General features: G+C 46.3%; 1 protein-coding gene across 10 annotated transcripts in view; it reads right to left on the bottom strand.

The window, feature by feature from the left end:
* LOC140429529 (transducin-like enhancer protein 4) overlaps nt 1–26,273 on the bottom strand; it is a 327,809-nt gene that overhangs the window by 185,656 nt on the left and 115,880 nt on the right. For 5 of the 10 annotated variants that reach the window (XM_072516640.1, XM_072516641.1, XM_072516644.1 and 2 more), the window contains 2 exons: nt 14,050–14,112; nt 11,924–11,998 (listed from right to left, as the gene is read on the bottom strand). The exons of 1 other annotated variant lie outside the window; for it this stretch is intronic. In XM_072516640.1, coding sequence (XP_072372741.1) covers nt 11,924–11,998; nt 14,050–14,112 — 138 coding nt within the window. Of the gene's footprint in view, nt 1–11,893; nt 11,999–14,049; nt 14,113–26,273 lie in introns of all 10 variants that reach the window. 4 more of the 10 variants (XM_072516642.1, XM_072516643.1, XM_072516646.1 and 1 more) reach the window with 2 other exon arrangements.

Below are 26,273 nucleotides of genomic sequence, written 5' to 3'. Positions count from 1 at the left end.
CCACTTGTCAGTCCACACCTAGATACTGTCCAGGTTTTGCTGCATTTGAGGAGTCGTGAATGATGCTGAACCTTGTGCAATAAGCAGCAAATATTCCCTCTTCCTTATGATGGAAGAAAGGTCATTGATGAAGCAGCTGAAGATGGCTGGGCCTCGGATACTATCCTGGGGAACTCCTGAAGTGATGCCCTGAAACTGAGATGTTTGACCTCCAAAAACCAACCATCTTCCTTTGTGTCAGATATGACTGCAACGATCGGAGAGTTTTCCCCTTGATTCCCATGTCGCCAGTTTTGCTAGAGCCCTTTGACTGGGAAAATAGGGCTCTGACTCGGAACAAGTACTCAACTGCTAAGATCACCAGCAGTTAGATTTTTGCGTTGTTATCTCTGGTTAATATAAAGTTTGCTACAGCATTACAGCTAAATGATAAAGCCTTATTTTGTCTTCCTGCAACGATTAGATTTTGAATTTGCATGCACAAGTCCATAATGTTGATGTATAAAGTATGTTTGCTATGTAAAAAGCCCGATTTATGAAGAATCATAAAACGTAACTGCACAGTTTATTAATCTGCAATAGAAAGAACTGAAGCATGAAAGACATAGAACAATCATAATTCACAATTCTTCATGATTAACTTTGGTTCATCCCGCTTTGTGAAAAGGCCATTAGCAGGAAATGAAGGTCACTATTCTTTTTTAATTAATCTAATTAACTGCCAATATCTTCCATGTGGTCATCCAAGCTCCAAATAATGCTTAAAGTAGCCCATTAAAAACAACTAACAATCAAGCCATGTCTAAAGCCACCATCAACCCAGAGGGTTCCAGTTTCCTATTTTATAAGGGCAAGGAAAATGAAGTACTATCTGCACTTCACATTAGTTATCCGGTGACCCTTACCTACATTTTCACTCAGCAATTTGAATTTTAATCAAACCAAATCGAATAATTAGCATTTCAAATTGTTTTGGATAGGCTGGGAAAAAAAATGAATTCACAGATAACACAAAAGAAAAAAAAAAAAGAGAAAAATTGCTACACAGCAAGTTATTTCAAACCAAATTGTATAAAAACTAATTGCTAGGACCAGCTGCACAGATATATGTGAAGGAGATACTGTTGAGATAAAACAATCTCTCAATTTTAATCTTAGCATAGGTTGAATTGCTAACTTTTTGGCATGACTGGCTTTAATCACTTAGAACATCACACATGTATAGATTAAAGGTTTCTAAGTGTGGTAGTGAGCTGGAATTGCTGGGTGTTTCCCACCGGCCAACTTGGCGAGGTCGTCACTGGCATTTAAGGTTAATTCACTCCGGAAAAGACTGTCCCGCCAGCTGATTCACCTGGACTGCGCTCGGCAGCTCCCCGTGAACGAGGGTGAGCAGTTATTAAAATGATCCCGCAGAGAAAACCCCAGACAGCACTCAGCCATGCCATCGGCAGACCGGCCTCACGTTTCAGTGATGTCAACCTGGTCCAACTGTTGGATGTGATGAAGTCCAGGCAGGATACCTTTCCCCCGAGAGGGTCAGCCACAGGTCTGCCAGGGAGGCAGTGACAGTGGCCGTCAGCACAGGCAGTGTCACCAGGTGGACCACCACCCAGTGCGGCAAGAAGCTCAATGACTCCGCCCGACCACTTGGGTGAGTTGGCATCGGCCCCCTGGCACTGCCCCATCTGCCACTACCCCTGCCCCATGAAATGTGCGGCTCACAATTCTCTCTGTCCCCGCAGGAGGCCGGCAAGGGTCCAGACCGGTGCCGGGATGTCGGCCATCAGAGTCCTCACCCTCGACGAGGAACGGGCCCTGGGGGTGGCTTAGGACAGATCAGTCACCAATATCGACATTGGCCTGTGTAGGAGCGGTTTCAAGGCCTGTGTATTGAGTCGGCTTCCATGTGGGCTTTTCTCCTGTGGCTCAACTCAGTACAAAGAGCAGCAGACACATCAACAATCTGAAGACGGTTTAATATTCTACAAGCTTGCTTTCATGTACATGAGAGATAAGACCTGGAAAGCTGCCAAGGTCCTTCTACAGAACAAAGACACAAACTCAGCACATATACAACATTAAAAAATCAATAGCCCGCCCCAGTTGAATGTGATCCAATCCCTGAAGCTGCTATGTTTAAACTCACCCAATCGAATCGCAAGCAATGTTTAACCTTCACCCAATAGAATTGCAAGCAATGTTTAAACTTCACCCAATAGAACATAGAACATAGAAAATACAGCACAGAACAGGCCCTTCGGCCCACGATGTTGTGCCGAACCTTTGTCCTAGATTAATCATAGATTATCATTGAATTTACAGTGCAGAAGGAGGCCATTCGGCCCTTTGAGTCTGCACCATCTCTTGGAAAGAGCACCCTACCCAAACTCAACACCTCCACCCAACACCAAGGGCAATTTGGACATTAAGGGCAATTTATCATTGGCCAATTCACCTAACCCGCACATCTTTGAACTGTGGGAGGAAACCGGAGCACCCGGAGGAAACCCACGCAGACACGGGGAGGACGTGCAGACTCCGCACAGACAATGACCCAAGCCGGAATCAAACCTGGGACCATGGAGCTGTGAAGCAATTGTGCTATCCACAATGCTACCGTGCTGCCCTTAAGAACAAATAAATCTACACTATATAATTTTCCCGTAATCCATGTACCTATCCAATAGCTACTTGAAGGTCCCTAATGTTTCCGACTCAACTACTTCCACAGGCAGTGCATTCCATGCCCCCACTACTCTCTGGGTAAAGAACCTACCTCTGATATCCCTCCTATATCTTCCACCTTTCACCTTAAATTTATGTCCCCTTGTAATGGTGTGTTCCACCCGGGGAAAAAGTCTCTGACTGTCTACTCTATCTATTCCCCTGATCATCTTATAAACCTCTATCAAGTCGCCCCTCATCCTTCTCCGCTCTAATGAGAAAAGGCCTAGCACCCTCAACCTTTCCTCGTAAGACCTACTCTCCATTCCAGGCAACATCCTAGTAAATCTTCTTTGCACCTTTTCCAGAGCTTCCACATCCTTCCTAAAATGAGGCGACCAGAACTGTACACAGTACTCAAATGTGGCCTTACCAAAGTTTTGTACAGCTGCATCATCACCTCACGGCTCTGAAATTCAATCCCTCTGTTAATGAACGCGAGCACACCATAGGCCTTCTTCACAGCTCTATCCACTTGAGTGGCAACTTTCAAAGATGTATGAACATAGACCCCAAGATCTCTCTGCTCCTCCACATTGCCAAGAACTCTACCGTTAACCCTGTATTCCGCATTCATATTTGTCCTTCCAAAATGGACAACCTCACACTTTTCAGGGTTAAACTCCATCTGCCACTTCTCAGCCCAGCTCTGCATCCTATCTATGTCTCTTTGCAGCCGACAACAGCCCTCCTTACTATCCACAACTCCACCAATCTTCGTATCGTCTGCAAATTTACTGACCCACCCTTCAACTCCCTCATCCAAGTCATTAATGAAAATTACAAACAGCAGAGGACCCAGAACTGATCCCTGCGGTACACCACTGGTAACTGGGATCCAGGCTGAATATTTGCCATCCACCACCACTCTCTGACTTCTATCGGTTAGCCAGTTCGTTATCCAACTGGCCAAATTTCCCACTATCCCATGCCTCCTTACTTTGTGCAGAAGCCTACCATGGGGAACTTTATCAAATGCCTTACTAAAATCCATGTACACTACATCCACTGCTTTACCTTCATCCACATGCTTGGTCACCTCCTCAAAGAATTCAATAAGATTTGTAAGGCAAGACCTACCCCTCACAAATCCGTGCTGACTATCCCTAATCAAGCAGTGTCTTTCCAGATGCTCACAAATCCTATCTTTCAGTACCCTTTCCATTACTTTGCCTACCACCGAAGTAAGACTAACTGGCCTGGAATTCCCAGGGTTATCCCTAGTTCCTTTTTTGAACAGGGGCACGACATTCGCCACTCTCCAATCCCCTGGTACCACCCCTGTTGACAGTGAGGACGAAAAGATAATTGCCAACGGCTCTGCAATTTCATCTCTTGCTTCCCATAGAATCGTTGGATATATCCCGTCAGGCCCGGGGGACTTGTCTATCCTCAAGTTTTTCAAAATGCCCAACACATCTTCCTTCTTAACAAGTATTTCCTCGAGCTTACCAGTCTGTTTCACACTGTCCTCTCCAACAATATCGCCCCTCTCATTTGTAAATACAGAAGAAAAGTACTCGTTCAAGACCTCTCCTATCTCTTCAGACTCAATACACAATCTCCCGCTACTGTCCTTGATCGGACCTACCCTCGCTCTAGTCATTCTCATATTTCTCACATATGTGTAAAAGGCCTTGGGGTTTTCCTTGATCCTACCCGCCAAAGATTGTACATGCCCTCTCTTAGCTCTCCTAATCCCTTTCTTCAGTTCCCTCCTGGCTATCTTGTATCCCTCCAATGCCCTGTCTGAACCTTGTTTCCTCAGCCTTACATAAGTCACCTTTTTCCTCTTAACAAGACATTCAACCTCTCTTGTCAACCATGGTTCCCTCACTCGACCATCTCTTCCCTGCCTGACAGGGACATACATATCAAGGACACGTAGCACCTGTTCCTTGAACAAGTTCCACATTTCACTTGTGTCCTTCCCTGCCAGCCTATGTTCCCAACTTATGCACTTCAATTCTTGTCTGGCAACATCGTATTTACCCTTCCCCCAATTGTAAAGCTTGCGCTGTTGCACGTACCTATCCCTCTCCATTACTAAAGTGAAAGTCACAGAATTGTGGTCACTATCTCCAAAATGCTCCCCCACTAACAAATCTATCACTTGCCCTGGTTCATTACCCAGTACTAAATCCAATATTGCCCCTCCTCTGGTCGGATAATCTACATACTGTGTTAGAAAAGCTTCCTGGACACACTGCACAAACACCACCCCATCCAAACTATTTGATCTAAAGAGTTTCCACTCAATATTTGGGAAGTTAAAGTCGCCCATGACTACTACCATATGACTTCTGCACCTTTCCAAAATTTGTTTCCCAATCTGTTCCTCCACATCTCTGCTACTATTGGGGGGCCTATAGAAAACTCCTAACAAGGTGATTGCTCCTTTCCTATTTCTGACTTCAACCCATACTACCTCAATAGGGTGATACTCCTCGAACTGCCTTTCTGCAGCTGTTATACTATCTCTAATTAATAATGCCACCCCCCCCACCTCTTTTACCACCCTCCCTAATCTTATTGAAACATCTATAACCAGGGACCTCCAACAACCATTTCTGCCCCTCTTCTATCTAAGTTTCCGTGATGGCCACCACATCGTAGTCCCAAGTACCGATCCATGCCTTAAGTTCACCCACCTTATTCCTGATGCTTCTTGCGTTGAAGTATACACACTTCAACCCATCTCCGTGCCTGCAAATACTCTCCTTTGTCAGTGTTCCCTTCCCCACTGCCTCATTACATGCTTTGGCGTCCTGAATATCGGCTACCTTAGTTGCTGGACTACAAATCCGGTTCCCATTCCCCTGCCAAATTAGTTTAAACCCTCCCGAAGAGTACGAGCAAACCTCCCTCCCAGGATATTGGTGCCCCTCTGGTTCAGATGCAACCCGTCCTGCTTGTACAGGTCCCACCTTCCCCAGAATGCGCTCCAATTATCCAAATACCTGAAGCCCTCCCTCCTACACCATTCCTGCAGCCACGTGTTCAACTGCACTCTCTCCCTATTCCTAGCCTCGCTATCACGTGGCACCGGCAACAAACCAGAGATGACAACTCTGTCTGTCCTGGCTTTCAACTTCCAGCCTAACTCCCTAAACTTGTTTATTACCTCCACACCCCTTTTCCTACTTATGTCGTTGGTACCAATGTGCACCACGACTTCTGGCTGCTCACCCTCCCCCTTAAGGATCCTGAAGACACGATCCGAGATATTCCTGGCCCTGGCACCCGGGAGGCAACATACCTTCCGGGAGTCTCGCTCGCGACCACAGAATCTCCTATCTATTCCCCTAACCATTGAATCTCCTACAACTATTGCTTTTCTATTCTCCCCCCTTCCGTTCTGAGCCCCAGAGCCAGACTCCATGCCAGAGACCTGACCGCTAGGGCCTTCCCCCGGTAGGTCATCCCCCCCAACAGCATCCAAAACGGTATACTTGTTTTGAAGGGGAACGGCCACGAGGGATCCCTGCACTGTCTGCCTGTTTGTTTTCTTCCCCCTGACTGTAACCCAGCTATTCATGTCCTGTACCTTGGGTGTGGTTCCCTCCCTGTAACTCTTCTCAATCACCCCCTCTTCCTCCCGGATGATCCGAAGTTCATCCAGCTTCAGCTCCAGTTCCCTAACACGGTCTTTGAGGAGCTGAAGTTGGGTGCACTTCCCGCAGGTATAGTCAGTGGGGACACCGGTGGTATCCCTCACCACCCACATCCTAAAGGAGGAGCATGTAACTGGCCTAGCCTCCATCCCCTCTTACCTTACAGAATATAGCTGCTGTGTGGACTAACTAGATCTCCGCCCTCCGACTCTGCTCCCAGTCAGCTACACTTCCTGTAAACTCCTGGCTCTCTTCGCACTCTTTGCGGAAATGTCGGAAACAAAATGAAAGGAGCACCTTACTCCCTCCTCACCTAACTCCCTTGGTGAGCACACTCTTACTATAGCACTCAAAAATGCACCAAATTCAGCACTCAGTGCAAACAAAATCGCAAGCAACCCATGATTGATGCCAGGATCCTCATCCTGACAGCTATGTACAATCGCAACATTCTGTGCTGTTTGTTTGTGAGAAACAGAACAACAGAACCAGCACCCTGGATTGTTTCACTATTGATTACATGTAAAAATACATGTTTAATGGTTAATAATGATTACTCAGTACTCTTCCTATAATTCATTCTAATCCTTAATAAAGTAACGTATGTAAAACTAATCTAGTGGCATGCTATTTAGTGTTAAGAGGTATCATCGCTGAACCACCCCCCTTCAGCCTGCGTCGCAGAGGTGAGTATTACCATCCCATCCGATTGCCTGTCAAACGTGTGTTGTTCATGCTAGACTGACCACCTGTCCATTCTCCGACAGGATCTTTATCCACTGGTGTCGGCCAATTCGGAGGAGAGCTCCAAGGTCCCACCGTCAAGGCATCACAGCTGTCGTCCCCACCCACCACCAGCGCAGAGACACACACCTCGGTGGGCGAAAATAGTGGACAGGCTTCTGGGCACAATCTGGTGAGCACCACAGAGTTGCTGATGCTCATCAGGTAGAGGCAGGAACATCCAGGGGAGACAGCAGTCCATAGTCTGCTGGACCCCACGACCCAGCTGTATCCCAGTCCAATGTTGAGCCTCTGGACCAGGTTATCCCAGGGCTGATGCAGACACTAGGGTGTAGCCAGGATATTCAGAGGGCAACGTTAGAGACACTCCAGCAGGTCGATAGCTGATTGGAGAAGTCCCAAAGGCTGCGAGCAGAGGAGATAGCACCTGCAATGCATGGCAGCGAGGCCAACACTGCTGGGTGGTGGCCACAATGCAAAGTCTGGAGCACAATGTCAGCAGCATGAGTGGTGGTGTCCAAGGAGTTGCTCAGTCAGTGACGGCCATGGCGGCGTGCCTCGACAGCATATGACACAGGTGGACCTTCGCAAAGGCATGTGCCAATGTCGTGGGCATTGCCGAGGCGCTCCAGGGCACTTCGGAGTAACTGGGGGCCATGTCCTAGTCACAGGTGGACCTTGTCGGGGTGCTGCTGACCATGTCCCAGTCATTAAGGAACGTGTCCCGGATGCAGGTGGACATTTGCTAGGCACTGCAGAATGTAGCCTGTTCACAGCGGCATCACTGAGGGCAGCGACACCATGGTGCAGACAATGGGGAGCCACCAGGGCTGTCAGAGCCAAATACTGCAGGGGCCTCTGGAGCTCAATCCAGCTGGCCTTCCGCCAGAAGGTGACCCCAGGGCCATGCAGGCAACGTTCGGAGGAGGGAGTGTTGGTGGCCGACCCAGAGCCTCCCTAAAGAGAGACGATGGTGGTCACCAGCTCACCCCTGTCCCTCCCTCCTGACAATGGCACATCTTGGAGTCAGCGGGCGGAACAAGGTGACACAGTGAGGTACCTGCCACCTGCAAGACGGCTGAGGCCCTTCGGCCCCAGGCCCCCCAGAGGACACCCACCAGGGGCATCAAAGGCACTCGCCAGGGAGTGTACGGCAGTGCACCACCAGAGCGGCCAAGGCACTGGAACCACATTTTAAGAAACAAATGCACTGCTCAACGACAGCCAGGATGGCCACATGGGCCTCATTATATCAGGTCTCTGACTTGGTCACCGTCCTCCCTACTGGCGTCACTAGCCAGGTCCTCCCCAAGAGCCAACCGGTGATCCTTGGGCGTCCCTTCAAGTCGTCGAGGATCTCAGATTGCCCCAGGATGTAGCCGTCATGCACACTCCCTGGGAAGCGTACACACATGCATGATCTTCAGGTGGTGGTCACACATAAGTTGGACATCCAGGGAGTGGAACTCCTTCCTGTTAATGAAGGGCGCACCCGGACTGCCCGGTGCGTACAAGGTGACATGGGTGCCATCAATTACCGCCTGGACCTGGGGCATCCTAGCCATGGCAGAAAATCCTGCTGCCAGGCATCTTGATGGGCTTCGTCCAGGTCAAAGTTTGTATACAAAGCTGCCCAGGCAAACAGGGCATCCATGACTGTACAGATGCACTGTGGGCTGTTGATTGGTACAGGCCTCACAAGTCCCCACTTGAGCCCTGGAATGAACCCGAGGCATAAACGTTCAGGGCTGCGGTGACTTTGATGGCTACCTGGAGTGGGCAGCCCCCTCCTCCACGTGAGCCACCTGTGACACATGCTGTCTGGCATAACTTCAAACGACCAGCAACACTTGTACACCTTGGGTCGTTGCCGGTATCCCCTTCTGGGTCCCTCCCTGACCGGATAGGCGACCGGTTCCTCAGGCTGTGGGGTAGGCCATTGCACATGGGCTGCCACCTCAAGCTTCTGTCGAGACCGCTGCTGCCGCCAGCTCCAGCATCTGACCGCCTGGACGATGGCAGCTGCTGCGGGGTCCACAATATCATTCATCATGTGATATCTGTAAGGAATTAGAAAGGGTGTGAGACTGACAATCGGTTATGACTTCCACCCTGGTAGCTTCTAATCCCCCAAGCCACCCTCAGCCTCACTGGCCTGATGGGGGACCGGGTCCTCAAGGTGTGGGGCGGGCCACTGCACATGGGCTGCCACCTCGAGCCGCTTGTGTTGGGGGACCCCACCCCGGCCACCGCAGGAGCCCAAGCACTGGAACCCCAGGCTTCCGCTGGGAACTGCACTGGGACCTGGCTTGGGTACCCACCCCCACCCACCTCGATCCACACACCCACCCTCTGGCAATGGGGGTATCCCAGTGCTGCAGCCCAGCACTTGGGTATTCGATTGTTGGTTGCTGGCCCTGCGGTGTTGAAGTCTCCAGTGTTCAGGTAAAGTGTCTATGTCTCACAATCTGATTGGGATGCTAGATCACATCTGCCTGCGATGTCTACCCACGGTAACCCATATGGGAGCTGTGAAGTGCTCACATTACTGGCATTGCCAATTCTCTATTAGCGATAGCCTTCAGCTGTGTGGCCAGAGGCAGGCACAGTCGGTGGGGGTTAAAGTGACCTTGACCATATTACCACAGACGGGGCTCTCTCACAGGATGTTCGGTGGAATGGCCCTGAGATTGCCCCTCGTATGGGTATACATGATCCGGGGGGTGGCACATCAGACCCGTGGGGGCTGAGCCTCTCGCCTCCCCCCCCAGCCCAGGGGTGAACTCCCAACCAATGTCGGCCGATGCCCTCCCCCCGACCTGGCCCATTCCCCCGACCTGCACCCACACCCCTCCCAGAGCACTGGGCAGCAGCCCCAGTGTCCCTGGACTGATGGCCCAATTTCCAAGATGGCTACTCATCTCCTCCGATCGCCACAGCAGCCATTTCACTATTTCACCTTTTTAAATACGTGTGCTGAAGGGCGCTACTGTGACTGCTCGCTGGGGAGCCAGTTAGATCATGGGAGGCTGTTCTTGGGGCGGCACAGCGGTTAGCATTGCTGCCTCATGGCATGGAGGACCCGGGTTCGACCCCAGCCCTGGGTCACTGTCCATGTGGAGTTTGCACATTCTCTCCATGTCTGCGTGGGTCTCACCCCCACAACCCAAGGATGTGCAAGGTAGGTGAATTGACCACGCTAAATTACCCCTTAATTGGAATAAAATATAATTGGGTACTTTAAATTTATTAAAAAACAAGATTGGGGTTCTTCCCGTTAATGGGATGGAGGTTGGCCTTAATTGGTTTCTCACCATGCCGCAACAGGATCTGGATCTCGCCAACGGGAACAGGCCAGTTAGATTGGAAACCGATCGGTGCCTGGTTCTGTTCCCGATTTCGGACTCTCCCGCAATCTAACCGGCTCGCTCAGATTTGCGCCCAGCGCGGCCGTTAGATCAGGTCCTCAGACCAATTTTCGGGCATAACAATTTTGAGAGACCAGTTGAATCCTAAGTGAAATGGTGTAAATAATTTCTCAGTGGTTCTACTGGTCTCCTGTCAAATTATGTAAGGAGATGAGGAATTTCAGGACAAAATTCCTCACATTACCATTTGCTTAAAATCCCAAAGGGTTTATTAAGTACATGCTCAAAAGTGACTATGTAATTAAATATCAGATTGTGTAAACTTGAGCTTCAGAACATCACTGAAAGATTAAAACTCAACATCAGTAGCTTCCACTGGATGGTGATCATTTCCTCTCTCCATGCATTATGTCATGAAAAAAGAAAATTATTTATTAGTCATTTTAGAAACCTTTTCAAAGGAAACTAGATTCTAGTCTATTCTCATCAAATGCCTTAAGAAATCAATGCTATCCACAACCATTTCAATGCCTTTGGAGATTGAAAAATATTCTAATATTACCAGTAATATTAATATATTAGTAGTAGTAAGATGTGCAAGTCTAATATGATGACTATGCACAAATTTTTTTAAAGTTATAAATGATACAACATGAACATTTATAGCAATGATATGTCCAGGAATTGGTTACTTTTTACTTTTGAAAGTAATGGAGCCATTCAGGTGCACATTTTACAAGAGGAGCATAATTATTTATGCCAACTGTAGCAACTGAATGTCAATCAATGTTCCAAAGTGAAGAAATTAAGTGGCTATGATGTGAAATAGTTCCAGATTTCTATATACATTTAACACTTCTGGTTACTAAAATCTAATAAGAGAATATATACATGCTGAGTGTATATATGGCAATTATTAAAACCTCACCAGACTTGCACATATTATACCAGCCGTATTGATAGATAACAACTTAATATTCTGTAGTTCCATTTTATTGTCTTAATTACATTAAATTTGCAACTCTAGTCCAAAATATTATTTGGCTTTTTGGGAAAAACTAAACTGCCACAAAGACTCTAACTCATTTAATTGCTTAAGAATATTATGATGCTTTGACAGCACCGAGCATTTGCCACAACTAAACTAATGACATTTTAGATGTTCATGTGAACTACAGTCAATATCCTTTTTAAAAATATAACCGCACGTCTAATCATTCATATTTATTTATTTTTCTCTTTTTAACAGAGGTTGTAACTTGAATTTATAACAGAACATTGAAAAATAGTTAGATTGAATTGAGCAATATTTTATGCCTGTATCTTTAACTTAGAATTAAAATGAAAGATAATGGATCCCTTTACATGTGATCGCCCTCATCTTAAGTGTTAAACTGGCTCCAGCAGTGGTAAGGAGAGTAATAAAATGGGTATACACACTGTAAGGGGCAGACTTTGAAGACCACGTACCCCGATGATGGCGTTTAGCTCAGCCATGGTCACTTGCTTGGCCCGCTCCACTGCCTGCACCACTTGCTGTTGGTGCTGAAAGTGAATTTCAGAAAGCAAATAATGTCAGTTTAATTTGCATTCTGTAGAATTTCGTCCTTCTTAAACCTAAGAGTGAAAAACCTCATTGGTCAGTGCGATATGTAATGTTCACAGAGCATATTCAACTGCTCAATCCAATCCCTTGTCTAGGAATGTCATTACATGTAAAGCCTTAATCACATAAACTTTTTCAACATTAAAGAAGAGAAATTACAAATCAGTTTGTTATGCAATTACAAAATTGCAATTTTTTGTTTAGGTAAAGAATGGACCCAATTATTAAGAGAATAAAACTGTGGCTGGAATTCTCCGGCTGTTCCCTGGTGGCAGGATTCTCTGGTCCCGCTGGCAGTGCAACCCCGCCCGTGGATTTTCCGACGGCATGGGATGGCTTCAATGGGAATTCCCATTGACAGTGGTGGGAGCAGAGAATCCCCACTCGAACGCCGCGCCACCTCCCACCGCCAAGAAACACGCGGCTGGGAGGCCGGAGAATCCCGCTCTGTGTTTACAACTATCCATAAAACTCAATGAACTAAGTAATACAATGTAACTTTGTGAAATGATGCAATAAGTAAATTTTTTTGTAATTTTGTAAATGTTGTCTCACGCCTAAATGCATCCTGGAGCCACCATTTCGAATATAACAAATATTTTTTGCAGAATCTTAATCGATACCTTCTTAGTAATTTGCTTTTTGTAAAACCCACAAAGCCTTACACATGGGGGTTCCACAAAGACTTGCGCTCATAAAAGATATTTACTAGTGTTTACAATTTTAAGTATAGTATATGCAAGTATATGAATGTGGAACTCAAACATAAACGTCAATATTTACATCACTCTCAGTGGCACTTAACAGCCCAGATCAGACTTTTTTTCATTCCTGTATCAGCTTACCCGAACAGGCGCCGGAATGTGGCGACTAAGGGCTTTTCACAGTAACTTCATACGTGTGACAATAAAAGGTTATTATTATTATTATCATGTGGGATTCGCTGGCTAGGCCAGCATCTATTGCCCATCCCTAATTGCCCTTCAGAATGTGCTGGTGAGCTTCCTTCTTGATCCGCTGTAGTCCAATGTGGTGTAGGTACACCAAACTGCTGAGGCACCCACTTAATGTACTACATTCTTTGCATGCTTATTAAGCTCTTTTAGCACATTAAGATTGGAACCATGAGATGGAAGAAGAACCTTTCAAAATGAAATGACACATTGTCATAATAAAGCTACTGATTTGTGATTCAGATGATATACTTCATTCATTTGGCACCCCATGGCCCAATTTTAACTCAATATGAATGGGTTTTGAGTTAAAATTGAGCCCTATTTATCATATTCTACTTAGTAAGCCACAACTTATAATGTTTTTGTAATTTTATATCTTGGGTACCAGGTGGCTACTTATTAAACATCTTCATCCATCGGCTTCCCCACCTAATGCTGCAAGCTCACTCAACCAAATTCCTCTTGGATATTCTTCTGCGAATAAAGGCAGCATTTTAATTTCCAAGGAGTATTTTGCAAATGGCCAGCCCAGAGGTAGCAAGAGCAAGATAATGTTCAACTATAACGCTGTGTAAATAATCCACTGCAGCTCTCTGTATATGCTTACACATGAACCTTGCACAATACGGAAAGTTATTAACACCCATCCCAGCAAGTTACCATCTTCAGATTGCAAATTGTGCGCACTTGATATGTTTTATAATTATCAGATCAAACAGTCTCCTTTTATTCATAAAATTATAACACAAAAAACAACAAATGGTCTCAACCCAATTGGATTTCACACCGATTTTGGTCTAAAAATAACTCGGCATGCATGTGTCTTGGGTCCGGACCATCCAAAGCAGCAGTGCAATATTATTAAGCTTTGTGATGGAAGTAGAAGGAACTGACTCATTTAGAAGTCTATTCCTGACATTTATTTTGTGCCGCAAGGAAAATCTCTCAAGAAAACAACATTTTCACCAAAAAAAAGAGCCAAGTACCATCCGCTCTGCCAGCATCATAAATGTGTAATATTAAGGAGAGCTTACCTCCTGAGACAGGAACGGAATGACTTGGGCACAAATAGCATTTAGTCTCTTCACAATTTCAGCCTGAAAGACAAAAGAACAGCCAAGTCTTTGGTCATTAGTCCAATATTGTTGAAATACATATCGTGGCAACCAAGTTTTCTTCTTTTTGCAGCAAACTAACCTACAGTACAATAGCTGGATTAACGGCCTACTTAACATGTCAGGCAGCAATTAACAATGGATTAAATATTTGTCTGAATATAATCCCTGGATTAATAAGGAGTAAAGAATGATGAACTGTGGGAACAATAAAAATATTTCCAGTGAGTGAGTACCTCTTTACAGGTAAAATACATATACATGCAATATGCATAAAACGCAAACTCTTTAATCCTGAATTTATAATTCCTATTACTTGTCAGGATCTGGGCTGCACTACCTGAGAGTGTAGTGCAGGCAGATACAATAGGGATTTCAAGAACAGGATAAGCACCTGAGGGAAAGAAAATGCAGGGCTAAAGGAAAGGCCAGAGGAGTTGGACTAGCTGGCCCGTAACCTCTTCAGAATGGCAATCTCCATTGGCTTGCCACTCTTGACAGTTTACCTTCACTGGAATTTCCAAGTCCCTGGCTCACCCAACCTTCCTCACTGAGGCTGGGTGAGACAGGAGCAGCGAAGCGTGCCGCGCGGGGGCTGCGCCGGCGTGGAGTAACTGGGTACAGAGAGCTAAGAAATGCCCCTTTATACAGCACAAGCTGCCCTAAAAGAGATGTTTAAAGGGACAATTAAAAAGGTTCATACAACGGGGGGGCCGTCAGGTTAGGATGGGGGGGGGTCAGGCCAGGAGGGGTAGGGGAGTCGGGTTGGGTGGAAGGTGGTGTTGTGGGTACCCTGGGTGGGGTCGTGTTTGTGGGGGTGTTCCATGCGCGACTGAGTCTGGGTGTTTAAACAGTTACTCTGGAGTTAAAAGTGATTTTTTTCCTCTAACTCTTTCTGCCAGGGTAAAACTGACAGAACCATTCAAAGTTAGCAATTAAAATTGCTTCTGTCGGATGGTTCCCAGCAAGCACAATTGTCCAGTCGAAGTTAGCACTTCTGGGAAATTGCCGGGTAAACCCTTACATGGGAACTTCCAAGAGGGATTCCCATCACATCATTGGGGTACCCCGGGTAAATGCGAATCTGGAGAACCAGGAGTCTATGGACCGCTGAGTTGCTCTTGCCGAGGGCCAGAATAGATACACAGGGCCAAATGACCTCCTTCTGCATTGTAACTATTCTGTGAGTCTATAAATAATAAAATAAATGTGCACATGTTGGATACATATTGGTGAGTACATTTATTTGCAAGAATCTGGAAAGAGCAGTTCAGTTCAGTTCTATTCTTACGTTTAATTTGATAGTCAGAAGGAAAACAATGGGAGCTGTTTTAACCCTGCCTTCCCAGCCAGGCAGCCAGTTAGAATAATGTGTGGGAGTCACTTGTCAATGATCCCAGTGATCCTTCAGGCGATCATGCTAACCTGGATAAAAGCAAATTACTGCAGATGCTGGAATCTGAAAAGAAAGTGAAATTGCTGGAAAATCTCAGCAGGTCTGGCAGCATCTGTAGGGAGAGAAAAGAGCGAACGTTTCGAGTCCGATGACTCTTCGTCAAAGCTTTGAGAAAGAGTCATGGGACTCGAAACGTTAGCTCTTTTCTCTCTCTACAGATGCTGCCACGCCTGCTGAGATTTTCCAGCATTTTCTCTTTCGTATCATGTTAACCTGTTCTTGCAAGAAGGCAAGCTGAAAACCGTGGATGGATGGGCTCAGATAACATAATTGGGACCCTACTGCTAGCTTAGCTAGTTGAATGCTTGTTGTGGCTTTCTCATCATGCTAACCCTGTGAAAAGAGGAGTCAGGGCCAGAAGAGGCCCTGGTTACATCATTTCCATCACTGGATCTGTGAAGTGGGGGAGATTTTGCTAATTTCAGGTGAATGAAGTAAGAGGTTTTTTTGGGGGGGGGGGGGGGGGGGGGGGGGGGGCTTGGGGAGTTAAAGTTACAAAAAGAGCAAAGGAACAGTCTACAAGTTTGGATGAGCCCGAAATACTCCATCTAGATATTTTTTTGTTGTTTAAACAGATGAGGATCAAAACCATTCCTGTCTTAGTATCAGAATAAATCCCGTTTCTGGAGAAACATTTCTCTAGAATGTGAAGAAATCCACATTCATAACTGCAGGTTTTCACAGTATGACTCCTACAATCATTCATTCTTCAACAGGACACCTCAAAATAGCTTTAAAGACTGATTAATTGTAAAAGACGAGTATAGATAAAATAGCAGAGGTGCCCCGGCTGAATGAAACAATTCAAGTGAACAAAGCAGCTGTACAACATGGGAGTGAGTAAAGCACAATAGCATCACCTCATTTTTCAAATATCTGCTACAAACTACGACAGAAGGTACCCTGGAGTAACTTTAAGGCTGTACACTAATATTAGAGTTCAGTTGGCTGCTCTTAGCTTAACTCAGAAAGCAAAGTTCAAAGGCTATCATCAGAATCCCTTGATTCTATCGCTGCTTTATAATCACAAATTACAACCTATGTCGATTCGCCGACAGGAGCTATTTACTCTAATCGCATTTTCTCAGCCTTTCCCTGTAATATTTTTTGTATTCTGTTATTTCAAATAATTATCCAATTTCTGTTTAAATTACATAGCAACGTTTGTCTCACATAGCTACCTGTGCTTAAAGTATCCCATGTTTCAATAACTTGTCAAATAAAAGTATTCTAACTTTGCCATTCTAACTTAATGAGCTCCATTTATTCATTTGTCAACCAGGGAATACATGGGCAGCACAGTGGCGCAGTGTTTAGCACAGCTGCCTCATGGCGCTGAGGTCCCAGATTCAATCCCGGCTCTGGGTCACTGTCCATGTGGAGTTTGCACATTCTCCCCGTGTTTGCGTGGGTTTCGCTCCCACAACCCAAAGATGTGCAGGGTAGGTGGTTTGGCCTTGCTAAATTGCCCCTTAATTGGAAAAAATAAATTGGGTACTCTAAATTTATTTTTAAAAACAGGGAATACATCATTGCACTCTTATAAAATCACTGAATTTTGAAAACCTCGTAGATCCCTTAACCTTCCCTATTCTATTTGAAAAGCCTCAATTTTTCAAACCTTTCACAACTGTTCTTCCCGTAATCTTTAACTACTCTCCTTCAGAGAGTCAGCATGGGTACAACAGGCTGATTGGCCTTCTTTTGTGCTATTATCATTCTATGTCAATAGTAAATCTTCATGGTAACATTTTCAGTACCCCAAAGTCCTTCCTATAATGGAGTGCCAATAATGTGAAGCAATAGTTCAACTTTGGCCTAACCAATGTTTTGGTTAGCAAAGCCTAGTCAAGCAACAGATCTAGATATTTATACTCGGGGCCTATTTATCAGCCAATGTCCCAGACTCCTTCATCATCCTGCCTGGTTATGTTCTGTCCCACAGCAGGACAGATTCACCAAAGATAGTAGCAGAAAGGTAATACAGATGGGATGAAGTTGCCCTGCGAAGGGCAGCACAAGTGGATAGCACTGTGGCTTCACAGCGCCAGAGTCCCAGGTTCGATTCTCTGCTGGGTCACTGTCTGTGCGGAGTCTGCACGTTCTCCCCGTGTCTGCGTGGGTTTCCTCCGGGTGCTCCGGTTTCCTCCCACAGTCCAAAGACGTGCAGGTTAGGTGGATTGGCCATGATAAATTGCCCTTAGTGACCAAAAAGGTTAGGAGGGGTTATTGGGTTACGGGGATAGGGTGGAAGTGAGGTCGGTGCAGACTCGATGGGCCGAATGGCCTCCTTCTGCACTGTATGTTCTATGTCTATGAATGCTCAACACTGACTCCAGGCCGTATGCAATCTCATGGTTTCAGGTCAAGCACAGACAAGGGCAAAATCTTCCCAAAAAATAGCAAAGTGTCAGTGCCTGCTGAGAAAAACGGAGTTAATCCCACCGACCAAGTCGGCAGGTTTCTGCACGGAACCTTACGCCCCATAAAGAAAAGCTTTCTCCCCCATGAGAATCACGCCACGCTCTTGGCACTCTCCCGCTAATTCGCTTGCCCTGGGAAAATGTAATCACTGCACTAGGGAGCTCCATACAAATGCCTCCCCAGCAATGTCCAATACTTGTTCCAGATCCATGAGAGGGGGTGGCAGCACAAAGCCAGCACCGCGTTTCACAGAGGTAGTCTTAACCAGACTCCTGGATGGGGTACACTAGAAGCGGAAAGTCCTATACCCGCAATCCGGGAGCCGGCCCACCAGCAGGGTTTTCACCCCCGCCTGGGAGGCAATAGCTGCCTTGGTGTGCCAGGACTCTCCAGAAGGGGATGGGGCAGCAGTGCAGAAAGAAGTTGAATGTCCTTTTTCGCAAGGTCAGGGTAGGCCTGCTTCCTCCAGTCTCTCACAATACCACTTCACCCACCCCTCCCGCCGCCAAGGGGATTTCTCAGCAAACTGCCTCATGGGTTACCCTCAGGTAATGATATCCTCACCCAGCGTTCTGCTCGTCCTCTAACCCAGAGGCTATGAGGAGGTCCCAAGTCCAACGGCCCAAATGAGTCCCGGCCACGGCATGACGTCCTTCCTGCTCCTCCGTCAGTTTCCCCTCGCTGCCTTCCTCAACCTCCTCCTCACCTTAGGAGATGTGATGCTCCTCCATCTCCTCTGGGTCCAGGAGATCTCCCTCTGCAGCGCCAAGTTACAGTGAGCAGGGTAGGGGGTAAAAATTCCAAAAGACAATCACACCGGAGAGAATCATATTTTTTGATTCTCTCCAGATTTTGAGCCCGTGTCGAGTATCTCCTGGACGGAAAGAGGTCAGGAAACATTTTTTTAAAATATATTTTATTCGCCTTTTTCACATTTTCTCCCAAATTTACACCCAACAATAAACAATAATCAGTAACGAATGTAATGTCAATCCCCATATCAATAACAACGATCCCATCCTCCCACCAAACCCCAGACATTAGCCCGCATGTTAACATAAACAAATGACAAAAAAGAATCAGGAATCACTCATAGTCACCATTAACATATACAGTACCCCACCCCCAACCCTCCCAGCCCCCAACCCTGTTAATGTTCAATGTGATCCAATTCTCGAAAGTGCATAATGAATAATGCCCATGAATTGTAGAACCCCTCCATCCTTCCCTTCAGTTCAAATTTGAACTTTTCAAGCGTTGAGAATTCCAGCAGGTCCCCCCACCACGCCAGGGCATAGGGTGGAGAGGTGGATCTCCACCCTAACAGGATCCGCCTTGGTCGATCAACGAGGCGAAGGCTACAACATCTGCCTCCACGCCAGTTTCCAACCCCGGCTGGTCCGACACCCCGAATATGGCCTCCCGAGGGCCCGGGTCCAGTTTCACATGCACCACTTTGGAGATTCCCCTAAACACCTCCTTCCAGTAATCCTCCAGCTTTGGACAGGAACAAAACTTATGAACGTGGTTTGCGGGGCCTCCCCCACAACGTTCACACACATCTTCTACCCCCTCGAAGAGCCGGCTCATCCTCGTCCTTGTAAGATGCGCTCTATACACCACCTTCAGCTGTATCAGCCCCAAACTCGCACACGAGGTGGAGGCGTTCCCCTCCGGAGCACCTCAAACCTGAACACCTTCTCCACACCCTCTCCCAACTCTTCCTCCCACTTTACCTTGATTTCTTCTGGCAGCGCCTTCTCCTTCTCCAAAAAGCCCCGTAAACTGCCGATACTATCCCCTTCTCCAGTCCCCCTGTAGCCAGCTCCTCCTCCAGCAATGTGGAAGACGGCTCTACTGGGAAGCTCTGTATCTCCTTTCTGGCAAAGTCTCGAACCTGCATGTATCTAAATATTTCCCCCAGCTCCAGCCCATACTTCGCTCCCAGCTCCTTCAATACCGCAAAACGACCCCCAAGAAATAAATCGTTTAGTGTCCTAATTCCTTTCTCCTCCCATCTCTGAAAATTTCCATCCCACTTCCCTGGCTCAAATCTATGGTTCCCCCGAATCAACATTTTCTTTGATCCTACCCCCAATCCAAAGTGCTGTCGAAACTGCCTCCAAATTCTCAACAAAGCTATTACTACCGGACTCCCTGAGTATCTCCCCGGGGCCGTCGCGAGCTGCGCTGTCGCAAGCGCCTTCAATCCCGACCCCCTACCCAAACTCTCCTGTGTCCAAATTCTGACCCACTGGGAGTCAACCCCTCTGACCTAGCTCCGTACCTTCTCCACATTCGCCACCCAGTAATAATACATCAGGTTCAGAAGACCCAAACCCCTTCCTGCCTTCCTCTCTGTAGTAGCACCTTTCCAATTCTGGCAACCTTCCCTCCCCATATGAACAAGGTCATCATCCCATTAATCTCTCTAAAAAATGCCTTTGGCAGGAAAATCGGCAGGCATTGAAAAATAAACAGGAATCGCGGCAGCACATTCATTTTAACCGCCTGTACCCGACCCGCCAATGACAGAGGGAGACCATCCCACCTTGCCAGATCAGCTTTCACCCTCCCCACCAAACTAGAAATGTTACACCTCTGGAGCCCCCCCCCCCCAAATCCCGGGCAGCCTACACCCTCAGGTATCTAAAGAGAGACCAGGAAACTTACATCCTTTAGGTGATGAATCAATATTCTTCCGAGATCAACACCGATTAGGAAGGGGCACCGCGGATAGTAAGGCTACAGATTATACTCTGGATCGGGGACTTCAATGGCCATCACCAAGAGTAGCTCAGTAGCAGCACTACTGATCAAGCTAGTCAAGTCCTGAAGGAGATAGCTGCCAAACTGGGTCTGGCAGGTGCTGAGTGAATGAACACAAGGGGAAATACCTACTCAACCTCATTCTCACCAATTTACTTGGCATAGATACATCAGTTCATGATAGTATTGACCACTGCATGGTCCTTGTGAAGTTCAAAAGAGGTGTGTGGAAAACGATGAGAGGAGAAAAGCCAAGATTACCAAAAAAATCAGTTACCAATACAGTGACACAGACAAACATGGTAAACAACTGAAGCTACATGTGATAGACTAGATTTGGGCAATTCCACACGCAATAGATTACACCAAGGTTCTGCAGTATTGCCACAAGTGAACTGCTCCCATGTAATTCCTAGCCGCGGAGAAATATGGGATGGCGGAGCCGAGGACGCCGGGGCCGCTAAATAGATACAAATGGATCATTACGAGCTATTTGCATTTATTTACATGCACCCACTGGCGTGAGGCATGGAACTCGTTCACGCCACCAGTGGAGGGTCGGATCATCACGTTCAGGTCGGCTCCCGGCACCGATCCTGATTTTGCCCCCACATCCGATTCTCTGTCTCATCAGAGAACACATTCTGGTAGCCCCGAGACAGAGAATCTAGCCCCAAATTCCACTGCAGCCAAGATGAGGGGCGCGATCAAACAGCTATGTTGCACCTGAAAGGCAGAGCGCGTGGCGAGAAGCCAGGAGACCTGGCTCCTAGGATCTACCCAACTCGCAATGCCTTGCAAGATCTATTGTATGGAGTGGGGGCGTCGGGGGCTCCCAAAATTGGGATGTCTACACCGAGGAGTCCCGCTGTGCACAAAACGGGGCAATGTGCGGCCTCGGCCGCACGTTCCTCGTTGAGACCCCCCTATCTCACAGGGGTGCATTAAATGGTGGGATGTTTCTCGGGACTGTGACCACCAGGAAACATGCGGCTAAGCACACTCACTATGGGACTGTGTTCCCATTTCGTTCAATCGCGCCTGAGATATCCCGAACCCTAGCACCAGATAGGCAACACAACTTTCTGGACAACGATCCTGGTCACAAAGAGTGTCTATGCCCCTAACTGTACTATCCCCGATTACGGCTACATTTCTTTTCCCATCCCCACTCGAATGGCTCCCTGTACCATGGTGCTGTGGTCAATTTGCTCATAATCCGCACAGTCCCCGCTCTCGAGGAGGAATCTCAAACCAGTTGGACAAGGACTCTGACTCCTGCAACCTTGCTACAGATATGTTCACCAGGAACCACAATAGGGTCCACCAGCTACCACATCATGCAGGTAAAACACATCACCTGGCCCTGAACCTCTATTTTATTTAATTAGTTATTAATTTTTTATTTTAAATTTCCACCTGTTTTTTAGTCTTTCTAATCTGTAAAATATTTATCTTTAATCTGAAATCAACAGGTAATGCAAATTGGTAGTTACTTACCAGCCAATGAATTAACTGTTTTTCTATGACGTCACTCCTGGATTGTTTTTCAAACTCAGCCTATTGCCCAGTGGGACCCTCTCAGATCGCGCATTTTTAAAATCTCTGCTCTGATTCTCAGCTCCCGCTCTTGTCAAATCTCTGCTCTCATTCTCAGCTCGCGCGTTTAAAAAAATCTCTGCTCTGACTCTCAGGTCCCGCTCTTTTTTAATCTCTGCTGACTCTCAGCTCGCGCTCTTGTTAAATTCTGCTCTGACTCTCAGCTCCCACTCTTTTTTAATCTCTGCTCTGACCCTCAGGTCTCGCTCTTTTTTAATCTCTGCTCTGACTCTCAGGTCCCGCTCTTTTTTGATCTCTGCTGACTCTCAGCTCGCGCTCTTGTTAAATTCTGCTCTGACTCTCAGCTCCCACTCTTTTTTAATCTCTGCTCTGACCCTCAGGTCTCGCTCTTTTTTAATCTCTGCTCTGACTCTCAGGTCCCGCTCTTTTTTGATCTCTGCTGACTCTCAGCTCGCGCTCTTGTTAAATTCTGCTCTGACTCTCAGCTCCCACTCTTTTTTAATCTCTGCTCTGACCCTCAGGTCTCGCTCTTTTTTAATCTCTGCTCTGACTCTCAGGTCCCGCTCTTTTTTGATCTCTGCTGACTCTCAGCTCGCGCTCTTGTTAAATTCTGCTCTGACTCTCAGCTCCCACTCTTTTTTAATCTCTGCTCTGACTCTCAGGTCTCGCTCTTTTTTAATCTCTGCTCTGACTCGGTTTGTGCTCTTTTTTAATCTCTGCACTGACTCTCAGCTCGTGCTCGTTTTTAATCTCTGCTCTCACTCTCAGCTCCCACTATTTTTAATCTCTGCTCTGACTCTCAGCTCCGCTCTTTTTTAATCCCTGCTCTGACTCTCAGCTCGTGCTCTTTTTTCATCTCTGCTCTGACTCTCAGTTCATGCTCTTTTTTAATCCCTGCTCTCACTCCAAGCTCCCACACCTTTTAAATCTCTGCTCTGACACGCAGCTCCCGCTCTTTTTTAATTTCCGTTCTGACTCCCAGCTCCCGCTCTTATTAAATCTTGCCCTCTCAGCTCCCGCTCTTTTTTAATCTCTGTTCTCACTCTCAGCTCCCGCTCTTTTTAAATCTCTACTCTGATCTCAGCTCGCCCTCTTTTTAAATCTCTGCTCTGACACACTGCTCCCGCTCTTTTTTAATCTCCGCTCTGACTCTCAGCTCCTGGTATTTTTAAATCTTTACCCTGACTCAGCTCCCACACTTTTTAAATCTCTGCTCTGACTCTCAGCTACCGCTCTTTTTTAATATCTGTTCTCACTCTTAGCTCCTGCTCTTTTTAAATCTCTACTCTGATCTCAGCTCGCCCTCTTTTTAAATCTCTACTTTGACTCTCAGGTCGTGCTCTTTTTAAATCTCTACTCTGACCCTCAGCACCCGCTCTTTTTAATCTTCGCTCTGACTCACAGTTCCCACAATTTTTAAATCTCTGCTCTGACTCTGGTCAAAGAGAAATGTCTCTCTACATATTCATGTGTGAACAGTACAAAGATGTGTAGGTGAGGTGGGGTTGCAGGGTTAGGGTGGGGGAGTGGGCCCAGATAGAGTGCTCCTTCAAAGGGTTGCTGCAGACTCGATGTGCTGAATGATCTCTTTCCGTACTCCATGGATTCTATGGATTGGGAGGAACACCCATTTCTAGTACTCCAGGATGTCTTTACCTGAAAGGAATTGGGGTGGGGCTACCTTGTCCAGATGGAGGCCAGATGAAGGGCTTATCAATTGTCTCCTAGCTCGAAGATGGAGGAAGACTTGCTCACTAAATGTATTACTTTAATTTGTTCACACACCCACTGAGGCATCGATGATGCAAACTGCATGCAACCTGCTGGTAATGGCTCTCATCCTGATGAGGAGAACGAGGGCCCAGCACAGGTTGGCACAGGGCCGGGAGGAGCAAGGGCCTGAACAGCAAGAGGCAGTAGGGCCTTTAGAAGGTAAAAAGGCTGGTTAACATGGAACATTGCTACAGTACGATTGGCCCAACCATGGGTATATCGCCAACAGTGCTCTTGTCTAGAGATGACCAAAACACAATGCTAAAACTGTTGTATGTTTTGGGATGTGGTTGCTAACATCTGCCAGCTTCTCCCAGCATGAGCTGTGGCTGCAAGGACTCTTGTCAGAGTAGTATAGAGCGCTTGGTCTGCAATGTCCAAGTATCAGTTAAATATGGCTGCAGGACCTCCGGCCCCATGAGGTAACAGTGGGATAGGCAGCTACCTACCTGCATCCCACAAGATTCACCAAGCTCCCCGCAGATGCACAGTTAATGGGCTGAAAAATGGAAGATTGCGCGTGTTCACCCTCCTGCCACCCAGAGGAAATTATGCCGACTTTCCCTCTCACCACTGAACGTAGAAAACAGCACTCCAACAATGATCTTCTAAAGGATAGTGTTCTGGCACCAACATGTTCTCACATCTACATACGCAACATGCCCATCACATTTTCACAAAAATCTATTTATGCTCATGATATTTTCTTGACAACTCGAGCCAATGTCTTTCCAGGATATGCTAAGTTCAGACCTATCAATAGTGGCTGAACAGTTCTGTTAGTTAAACTACTCAGTATCAAATAATCATTGAATAAAGACGTCAACTAATTCAATAACTAAAATAAGGCTGGTCTAAGATATGGCAAAGCAGATTGTGTTTCTGGATTGCAGAATGTGGAGTTAGTGAATGGTGAGACAGTCTTAAGTAAAGCCATCTGCAGGAGATGTCTCCATCTCGAATCTCTCCAACTCAAAGTCATCAAGCTGGAGTGCTGGTTGACACATGTCATGTGAGAGTACCTTTAAGAAATGGGTGTTTATAAATGGGTGTGTATACAAGTATCTGTAGTGAGAGTGCCTTTAAGAAATGAGTGTTTATTACTGCAGTGATGTCAGAGTGGGTAGAGCTGGGCTGTCTTGTCAGCTTTTTACTTTCGCTTTAGGCTTTTTGCTGCAGAGTGGGTTTGGTTTCATTTTAGTTGTGGAGAAGCTGAAATCACAGCAGGATGTGTATAAATCTCTGCAAAGTTATGAATGTTCATTTGGGATTTTCAAAGTGTTAACTGCTCTCAATAGTGAATTTAAACCTGATCTTTGTGTCAAAAGGGTACTTTGTCTTCTGAATGTTGTTTGGGAATTTAGTAAGATTACTTAGTGTTGTAACCTTTGGGGATTGTATTTGAATTAATGGTTGCTAAGATGTTCACTGTATGTTTTAAAAAGATTAACTTGAGTTCGTAGAATAAACATTGTTTTGCTTTAAAAAATACTTTTCCATTTCTGCTGCACCCCACCTGTAGAGTGGGCCGTGTGCTCCCCATACCACACTCTATTAAAAGTTGTGGGTCAGGTGAACTCTATGATACACTTTCGGGTTCTCTAAACCCTGGCCCATAACAAATTGGAGGCTCGAGGGGGATAAAAGTCTATCTATTGGATTGGCTTAGTGAAATTAAAGACAGTGAGGGGTGAGCATATTGTGGTTGCTTTTCAGGTGTGGTATTTTAGTTTAAGTAGGGAATGTGTTGTGGACAATGGCTCTTTCAGAGGCTCTGAAGTTTTTGGGGGTGGAGATGGTCACATGCATTACCTTACAGACAGAGACTAAAAGCAGACTGGTAGATTTGGCAACAACGTTGCAGTTAACATTACCTGACAAAATGCGAAAAGATGAGGTAATTATGGCAGTGGCAAAGCATTTAAAGTTGCCTGAGATACAGTTTTACTCATTGGAAATGGCAAAAATTCAGTTACAAATTAAACAAATAGAACACGAGAAAGAATTAAAGCAGCTTGAATACGAAAGAGAGTGAGAGGAAAAAGAAAGATAGAGAGGACAAAGAAAAGGAGAGACAAAAAAAGGAGAAAAGCAGAACAAAAAAGAAAGAGAAAGGTAGATACAGATCAGGGAAAAAGATAAAGAGAGAGAGTTTGAACTT

Source organism: Scyliorhinus torazame, chromosome 9 (genome assembly GCF_047496885.1).
Source record: "Scyliorhinus torazame isolate Kashiwa2021f chromosome 9, sScyTor2.1, whole genome shotgun sequence".
Classification (NCBI taxonomy): domain Eukaryota; kingdom Metazoa; phylum Chordata; class Chondrichthyes; order Carcharhiniformes; family Scyliorhinidae; genus Scyliorhinus; species Scyliorhinus torazame.
Note: the sequence above shows the minus strand (reverse complement) of the source record. Positions and strands in the feature narration are given on the sequence as shown.